This window comes from Elephantulus edwardii, unplaced genomic scaffold (assembly GCF_000299155.1).
Source record: "Elephantulus edwardii isolate Elephantulus edwardi_28Jun2011 unplaced genomic scaffold, EleEdw1.0 scaffold00007, whole genome shotgun sequence".
Lineage (NCBI taxonomy): Eukaryota > Metazoa > Chordata > Mammalia > Macroscelidea > Macroscelididae > Elephantulus > Elephantulus edwardii.
In genome coordinates, this window is record NW_006399757.1 from 36,271,595 (window position 1) to 36,281,298 (window position 9,704).

General features: G+C 41.0%; 1 protein-coding gene and 1 pseudogene across 1 annotated transcript in view; one reads left to right on the forward strand and one right to left on the reverse strand.

Annotated features, from left to right (window-relative positions):
- Window positions 1–431: 431 nt before the first annotated feature.
- LOC102855677 lies at window positions 432–1,558 on the reverse strand (annotated as a pseudogene).
- An 822-nt stretch (window positions 1,559–2,380) lies between these two features.
- KIF11 (kinesin family member 11) overlaps window positions 2,381–9,704 on the forward strand; it is a 64,009-nt gene continuing 56,685 nt past the window's right edge. Inside the window, exons 1-2 of the mRNA XM_006880340.1 lie at window positions 2,381–2,497; window positions 9,080–9,212. Coding sequence (XP_006880402.1) covers window positions 2,421–2,497; window positions 9,080–9,212 — 210 coding nt within the window. The 5' untranslated portion in view covers window positions 2,381–2,420. The remainder of the gene's footprint in view (window positions 2,498–9,079; window positions 9,213–9,704) is intronic.

The following is a 9,704-nucleotide window of genomic DNA, read 5'->3' on the forward strand; positions in this document are numbered from 1 at the left end:
CCAGAGCTCTCTTTCTTTAATATACTAGGGTATTAAAATATATTAAATCTTAATTATATGCTTTTCCTCAATTCAGTAATTGAACTTGGAAAAATGTATTTGTTCTCATGCTGAATTATAAAGACTGAGGTACTTTTTAAATTTATTTTTTTAAAGCAGATGTGCAACAAAACTGCTTGAGAAAAGTCAGACACCCCAGAGAACAGTCAATGGTAATTCCATTCAGTGCACTGTGCGTTCATTCTGCGGGTAGAGCTCGGAGCGAGGCTTGGAGTTCTGATACCAAACACTGTTTTGGCTTCTGTCCTGTTGGGTGTGGCGGGATTAGAAGCTTTCTCAGATTTCCTCTATTGCCAATTGGCTAAAAGTTCAGTAGACCTTTGGGCAGTGATGGAAATGTTTTCTGTCTGCATTCTCCAGTATAGTAGCCATTAACCCCCACGCTTTAGACTCCTGAAGCAGTAGATTTTGGGTTTGGAGTCATGAAATAGTTGAAGGGATGGGAGAGGGGTTCTTTTTGCTGTTTGGGAGATTGGGGGGCCGTTGGGAACAGCAGAGGGTGAGGCAGAGGCAGGAAAGGGGAGGTGGGGGAGGCTGATGTTAAAAGGGACATAAGCTAATTTTGTTTTATAAATGGCCGTAACTTGCCTTTAGATTTTCCACCAAATTTGAGCTCTGACTTGCCTTCTCCTCTGGAACTGGATAGGCCCATACGCTTCACTGGCTGAGTGTAATCCTCAAATTCGATGTCTTCAGGAGGCTCAAACCCTGATTTTTACGCTTTGATCACCATCTGTGAATCATTTTTCTGATCAATTGAATAAGGTGCCTTTGCCATTCCATCCAAACATATGCCTACAATTGGTATCACCTGCAGTTCAACCTCTGCATGTCTTCATGAATTCTCCAATTTATGTGTACGGTAATATTCATGCTGCTTATGGTTGAACAGTAATCCACTTTGCTGTCTTCTACCATTGGTGACGTATTTGAGCTTGCTGTAGCGCCTTTACCATATCAGCTTTTGTCACGTTTATGTTAGCGTCCATTTTCTCAAAATACTGTTCTGTTTGGTCAGCCTCTTTGCCATCTCGCTCAAATCGCTTTTTACTTGATGCAAGTTGCTTCCAGCAAGTCTCTATGTGCTGCTGTCTGTGCTTTGCGTCCATCATGGAAAGGCGATTTCCTCTCTTGCTGCAGTTCCAGGACATAGCGTGCTAAGTGCACAATGATCTAGGGGGGTCATGTTCTCGGAGATCACTTCATGCTGCCCAGCGTAATCGTTCATTTAATTCAGGGGAGGAAGGAACACTGCATTTCATTCAGTGGGGAAAGGAACGTTTTGTAGGACGTACGCTTGTATTCATTCGTTCTCCTCCTCCGACTTCTTTTTAGGTTGGTATTTCTTTGAGAGATTCCTGAGTTGCTCTGCACAGCCGAGTTCAATCTTTCTCCGTCCCTTGACACATTTGATGTATTTCTCAAGAATATCAATTCCCCACTGGGTGTGTTTTTCGAGGTTGTCAAACTGATCGGACAGCTCGGTGCCCCAGCTCATGGTGGAGGGGGCGCGGCTCCTGCGGTCCCCACCTCGGCGATCTATCCCTTCGCCTCCCGAGGCCCAGGAGAGCCCGGTGCCCGCGCGCTGCTCCCGGTGGGTCTCCGCTGCGTCTCCGCTGCGTCTCCTCCTGCCGGTGGCTCCTCAGCAAAATGGCCGGAGGAAGCAGCAGCCGCGAACGCCGCAGCGACCCTCCGCCTTGCACTGGAGCAGCCCAGAGCTCCCTACTCTTAGGACAAGTCTCTAGTAAAACTGGCGATGTTTTAGGCACCGTCTCAGTGGATCCATTCTCAACACCATCTGAGATGGTTACTGTTATTTTCATTTTGCAGATGAAAACAGTTTGGTTTAGAGAGATTATGCAAATTGAGAAAGTTTACCTAGTTGAAAGATGGAGGAGGAAAAATATGAGCGTAGCAGGTTGTGCTGCAACCCGAACGCTGAATTAGTTGTTAAACTCAGGACCCCTAATGGACTCCCCTAAGGCACCTGGAGCTCCTAGGGAGCCAGGGCGGAGCTCGTGACCACGCCCCGCGGGCGGACGCCGAGGGCAGGGGAGGACGCGGCGTCCCATGGTGCCTTGCGCGCCCGCGCTGCCATTGGCTCGGTTGTCCGGTTCCTTTTTCAAATTGAGGCGCGGAGTCGTTGCTTGATTGGCAGCGGAGAGATTCTTGTTGGTGCTGTGGCTGTTGGGAGGCCGACGCCGAGGCCCGTCCGATCTCCGAGCGGACAGCAGAAGCCCCTGAGCCGCGTGCGTCGCTCCTCTGCGTCTACAGCAGCCCTCCGGGGGGGTGGTCGCCTGGGTCCGTGCCCGTGCCTTGCAGCGCCCGAGTCCACTGCTTGCTTTCCAAGCAAGACAGTCATGGCGTCGCAGCCGAATTCCGCCGCGAAGAAGAAAGATGAAAAAGGGAAGAACATCCAGGTGGTGGTCAGATGCAGGTAAGGGCGAGGGTGGCAGCATTGGGAGCGCCCGGGCTTGGCCTCTGGCTTCTCCCTTGCGCTCTTCTGGGGAGAGAGGTTAGCTGGCATTCTCCGAGGAGACCAGACCTTTGTCAATGAAGTTCTTCCTGTTCTGTTGTTGTTGTGTACCCTTGAGTCGGAACCGATCCACAGCTGACTCGCCAGCGACTGTTAACAAGCAGATTGCTGGTCTTTCTCCTGAGGAGCACCTGGTGGATTCGAAGTTCTGCTTAGTAAAAACCATACTGCGTTGCAGTCATGAGGAAAGTCTGTGTTCCACGGATATTTGTATTGGAGTATATTTAAAGTGATACACCGAAAGTGCATTTGACCTTCGTTCTTTAGTGAAAAGTGCATTCTTTTAAAAAAAAAATTGATTTTAATGACAGTTTACAGAGACTTTGGATTTGAAAAGTGCATTCTTGTGATGTCTTCCCTTACGTCGAGAAAGAAATAAATTTCATTTTGTATGCTGCGTCCTGTATTATGTGCCATTGAGTCGCTTGCGACTCATAGCGACCCTGTGTACAAGAGCCCTAAAAACGCCGTTCTATCCTGTGCCAATCTGCACACTCTGTGTTTGAGCACTTACCTTGATGTTAACTTTAAAAACGTAATCATTTGCTTTTTATCTATCATAAATATTTTCTTTGTCGTTTATAAACAATACTGTTTTAAAAATTAGATCAAAAGGCCAAGGAAACCCTGGAAACCAATATAGGCATCAGTTTCCCATTCATTGGCTGGTAGATTCTGACAATCAGAAGGAACCCACACAGCTTTTCAGGGAGTGAGTGTTTGGTGTGGGTTCAACTCTACCCAGAGGTTTCCAAACAACTGCTTAATCTTAAAACGAGCTAGTAATAACATATTTGCAGATATTGCTGCTAGAAAAAAGATTGACTTATGAAGTTGTTTAGAAATGCTGTGCCCAGCAGATCAAGAGACACACACCAGCAGATTATAAGTGAGGGCATTTATTTGCTGCGCAGCGGTGGTGCCAGCAACACGGCAGGATTCCCCAGTTTTTATAACCTTACTCCTCTAGATGCTGGGCTACGTGGGCCCAGGCTATGATATCTTTCTGTTGACATATTACTAAGGGTACGGCGAGGTAGTCATGAGTTCACAGTGCAGAACGTCTACATTTTGGGTTTGTCACATATATAGTGCAAAACGTTTACATAAACAACAGTGACTACTATTTTGGGAAACGGGTCAAGACTAAAATTTAGTGCCGGGGCAGAAATTTCCCACACACAGGGTTTGGTTAATAAAATGGAATGAGTGCTACATAAAATGAAATCAATTTGGCTTCTGACTTATTTTTATTCCATGTGTAGGGGTTTGGTGGGTTTTGGTTTTTTTGTTTTGTTTTAAGCATTACCAACAAATATCTGTACAACTTTTCAGTAATTCTAAAAGAGTTTTGGGGGAAATTGTTATGAAAAACAGTATCAACAAACTTTCATAGCTATTATAGGCTTACCGTTTAAGGAATTTTATGTATCAAAGTACTAGCTAGGTTTTTAACTAGGGTTGGAAGAATATTAGGTCTTGTCAGTTACACTTACTGTGTCACTCCGAGGCTGTTGTTGTTACTTATTTTGAAGAATTGTTTGGGATTTTTTCCTCCCACCCCCTTCAACATCCTATGTTACAAATTAGTATTTTTAGATTATTTTCATTATTTAAAAAGCTAGGCATTTTTCTGGTCTGTAATTTTATTTTAATTCTTTTTTTATTGTTAAAAATATTTCTTATCTATAAAGAGTTGAAAAGAACAGTGTAACATTTATATATCTCACATGTCTACTATCGAGATTAAGAAACTAAATGATTGTTCTTCTCAGTCTGAGCCCCTGTGTACCCTTCCCAGATCATCAGAGTTAGAGCCTCTGTGTACCCCTTCTTAGCCTTCTCCCTCCACCCTGAGTGGACATGTTATTATACCCTTAAGGGAGCCTTGTTGGTATAGCAGTTTAGTTGTCTAGCTGCTAATTAAAGATCTGCTGTTTAGACTTACAGTCACTTGTCCAGGGAGCTCTGGCATGCAGTCCTAAACCGCCCAACAGCTGCTCTGTGGAAGAAAGATGGACATTCTCCTCCCCTGCGATTAACTGCCTCTGATAACCACCAGAGGGTCAGCTATGGGTCAGTTTCGACTTGATGGTAAACAACAGTCACTTGTCCAGGGAAAGATGTGACAGTCTGCTTCCATAGAGCCACAGCCTTTGAAACCATATAGGACAGTTCTCTGTCTTATAGGGACACCAAGTTGAAGTTGACAGCATGGATTCAGTTTGATTTTTATTTCATGCCTTATTTCTGAAGAGATTTACCTTATCACTAGAGGGAAATATTTTGCTGTTGTTCGTTGTGGTAGACTCCTTATGTTCAGAATGTCTTGGTCCTGTGCCATCTTTACACTTGTCAGCATGTTTGAGTCCCTTGTTGCTGCTCTGGTGCCACCAAGGTACTTCCACACCTTCTTTGCCCTTATTCATCTCCAGACACATCATTCCCAGACAAGTCCTTGGTGACAGTGGGTGTCTTGTGCTTTCAGGACATCTCCTGAACCTTGCTTGATATGTCCATTTGCTTGTGTCCTTTATGGTTATTGTAATAAATGGATAATAGTAGTGTCAGTGAGTCCTGAACCCACCAGGGTGGTGAGAGCCAGCATATAGACTGGCATTTGCTTATTTGGCAGAGGCTACAACAATAGAGTCCTCATTTGTGGCGATCCAACTCTAGGATAGGAGGTCAGAGAGAGTGCCATGTGGGGGGACTGGTACCCGAATGGTGAAGTGGAAATGATGAAGTGAAGTTGTTTTTTTTTTTTTATTATTATTTTGTGTGCGTGTACCGTCAAATCAGATCTGACTGGTACAGGAGGATATTGCGCCTCCTTCTCCGGCAGAGCCAGCATCTGGTGGATTCGAACCGCGTTCCTCTGGGATTGCAGTGCAGCTTCTTGCCACTAGGCCACCAGAGCTCCCCTTGAAGTGAAGTTTCGGAATGAACATTATGTTGGTTATTGTTAACAGATGAACTCTGGTGGTGCAATGGTTAAGTGCTTGACTGCTAACTGAAATGTCAAGGTCAAAGCCACCAGCTGCTATGCGGGAAATGTGAGACTTTTTGCAAAGATTTATAATCTTGGCGACCCTATTGGACAGTTCTGTCCAATACTGTGTTCTGGAGGGACACTGTGAGCTGGAATTGACTTAATTAATTGGGTTATTAACACAGGCTTTTTTGGTGGCTTTGATTTTCTAATGATTAATGAAGTTGAGTAGCTTCTCGTATGTGTATTATTTGTGTATCTTTGGAGCAATGTGTAAGTCCTTATCCCATTTTCTAAACAGTTTGCTTGACTTTTTGTTTGCTTTTCAGTCACTTATATATATTCTTTTTATGTTCTGAATAGTAAATCCTATGCCAGATGTAGAATTCCAGAAATGTTCTCCCAAACTTTAATTTTTTTAAATAAGGTCCTTTTATGTACAGAAGTTTTTTATTTTGATGAAATCTAAATTTTCTATTTTTAGTCTTTTGTTGCTAGTGCTGTTTGGAGGGTTTTTTTTTTTGGTTGGTTGTTTTTTTTTCCATCTAAGAATCTATTGTTGAACTAGATCGCAAAGCTTTATTCCATATCGTTAGTTAATACATTTAGATTATTAATCTACATTGAGTTTGATTCTGTATTTAATGTGAGTTTATTATCGCAATGTGCAGATCCAGTTATCTCAGTACTATTTGTTGAAGAAACTATTTTCTCATTGAATGGATTTGCCTCTATTTAAAATCAGTTTTATTTGTGGACTCAAAATTTGTTTATGTCTTCAAAGTTTTACCAGTATCAGACTTTTTTGATTACTCTAGCTTTATAGTGTGTTTTAAAATTGGAAGGTGTGAACTTTCTTAAACGACCACAACCATCAAATCTATTGCTGTTGAATTGATTCCAATTCATGTCCAGTTTATAGGACAGAGTTGTTTTTGTTAGGTGCTTTCTAATCTATTCTGACTCATAGCAACCTTATGTTCAGTGGCTCAAAACTATGTGCTGTCCTGTGCCATCATCACAATTTCCACTGTGTATATTTAAGTCCAGTGTGTAGGACAGAGCAGAACTGCCATGTAGGACTACCGGAGCTGTAAGGTTGCATATCTTTATGGATACAGCAGTTGATGTGTTTGAACCACCAGTCTTTTGGTTAGCAGCTGAGAGCTTAAGTCCTGCACCATCAAGGCTCTTTCTGAGTCTTTCTAATGTATTCCTTTCCAAGGTTTGTGGGTTTTTTCCCCCTGTTTGTCACACCTTATAATTATTTTTTATATAAAAATTGGGTATTAAAAATTAGAGTGATCAGCAGAAAGAAACTTAACAACTTTTAATTATAGGTCAGGGTTGAAGAGAGTGGGGCGGCAGTACTCTCTTACCAGCACATACAGTCCTCTCAGAGCGGTGATGTGTGGTCTGTAAAATCTGTAAGATTTCCCATTCTATCCAGTTATCTCAGCATCATTGTTGAATGGTATTGAATAGGTGATTTCATCACTTCATGGGAAGAAAATCAGGGTAAAGATAATGATTAATAAATAAATTAGAAAAGCTTTGGCCACATTAGAGCAATATATCCTGCCGCTGGTTTATCCAAGTAAAATTCGGTTCTGATTCTTTTTTTTGTTTTGTTCTGATTCTTAAAAAAAAACCTTTTAATAATATTGCAAATTCATATGGGTTAGATGCATTGGGTAAGTTTAAGCAATTAACAGCATTACCAGGTATTTTCTGGATACTGCTGAGGTAAATGTTCCAGTATTAGAAATTTGGTTTTCTAGTCATTAAAAAACATGCTGGGGAGAGGGACATGCTAGGCAAAGTTGAGGTTTCCTTCTACAAGAAATTGTATCTTGGCTTATCTAGAAATTAAAGATAATTTCTTATGTGACATTTCTTCTCAATTATGTCACGTTTAGCACTTAGAGTCCGAGTTGGTTCTGGCTTCTACATTCCTCCATCAAGCTTCTATGACTGTGACTCTCAATGGGAGACTGCTCACTTTCTTCTGTGAAGCCCCCTGGTGGATTCAAGCTGCAGATGCACAGAATTTGGGTTAGCTGCACGACTGTGTATAGACTATACCGCCAGACCTCTTCGAGATACTTCTTGTTGTTGTGTACCATCAAGTTGGAACTGACTCATAGCCGATGGTCCAGCGGGTTTTCAGAGGCAGGCAGTTGCACAGGCGGAGACTGCCCATCTTTCTCCTAAGAACCAACCAAGTGGTGGATTCAAACAGTGTACTTTTGGGTTGCCAGTGTAGTCCTAGGCCATCAGCACTCCCTAAAACCTAAAGTCAGGTCAAGAATGAAACTGTACCTGGATATGTGGTTATTGTTAGGTACATCAAGTTGGTTTTGACTGAGAGTAACTCTATGTGGCTGCATATTGTGTTAGATTCTGTTGAGTCAGAATTGACTCACTGGGATTCTGCTGTAGGTTGATTCCTACTTGATGAAACGTAACAAGTCTTTTACAGATACAGATGGCCAAAGCTTTTTTCTGTTGTGTTATTGAGTGATTTCAGATTGTCAGCGTTTTGGTTAGCAGTGGAGCCAGCTGGGTTCCTAGATAATGTTTTTGTTGTTGTGTGCTATGGAGTCAATTTCCATTCATGGTGACCCTGTATGATAAGGTAGAACTTCTCCATAGAGTTTCCTACACTAGTCTTTATGGAAGCACATTGCTAGATCTGTTCTCCTGCTGAATGGCTGGTAGGTTCAAACCACTGCGTTTTCAACTACCAGCTGACTTCTTAACCATTGTGCTTCAGGGCTCCTTATATATATGGTGGTGGTGGTGGTTGTTAGGTGCGGTCAAGTTGAGTGCAACTCATAGAGACCTCATGAACAGCTGAGTTGAACGTTTCCCTGTCTTACAAGTGAAATAATGTTTAGGAGAATGTATAAAGAATACTGAAGGAACATACAGGGGGAAATGTTGTTTTGTTTGGGACAGGTTGGATTGGGAAGAGATATGGATGATAAGATTCCCTAAAGATATAATTTCTTAAACTCCCTAAAGATACGATTTTTTAAACTAAGTGCATACTTATTATTTCAAAGGTGTAAGGACTCTACCAATCTGCTTAGGTTCATAATTTAGCTTACTAATTATTTTTATTCTGTGCCAGGTACATGCAGCCAAATTGATTTAGAACAAATCTAGATGCTCTTTCTGCAGCAGCACACTGTAACTGAATCAGGTTGTAAGAAGAGTGGAAAGATAATTCTGAAAATAGTATCTACTCTAAGAAACTGTCAAAATTGTAATATTTTGTATACATTTGAAAATGAAAAACAAACTACTAATTTACTATTTTGGTGATTGGAATCCTTAATAATTCTACTGCTTTCTGAAACAGTGTTCATTTAATCCTTATCCCCAATGGTGTAAAATAATCAGAACTCTTAACATAGTTAATGAAAATGTGACTGATAGGTGGTCATTAAGAGTTCTTGAATAACTTTGTTTCTTTCTTTTTATAGACCCTTTAATTTGGCTGAGCGGAAAGCTAACGCCCATTCTGTAGTAGACTGTGATAATGTACGAAAAGAAATTAGTGTACGAACTGCAGGATTGGCCGACAAAAGCTCAAGAAAAACATACACTTTTGACATGGTATTTAATTTTCTTTTTAAATGCGGTTGTTATGTCTTAATCAGGAAATCCAAGGAAATTTCAATTGAATTTATAAGGTGTCAAATTGTTTCTACTTGTGTTGAATGAATTAATGTACAAAACAATTATGAATATGGATATTTTTGAAACATTTCTTGAATTATTTTTAATGTTTGAAATGAACTATTTCTATATAGTTCAGCTGAGAAGAAAATCATAGATGTGTTTAGAAAGCTTAAAATACCTTTCTCACAAATTGAACATGACCTTCAATATACAAGTTTGTTATTAAATGGACTCCTAAGGTGAACTTTTTTACAATATTTTGAAAAATTTAGTTATTTTGTAATATTTTGAAAAATTATAACTCAGGTATTTATAAACAATATGCCTTTGGAAACTATGAACATTGGGGAAAAGATGATAGTTATAGAACAATGTTCAGATCTTTTGTTTATAGGGTAGCTATGAGTTGTGCTTGACTCGATGGCA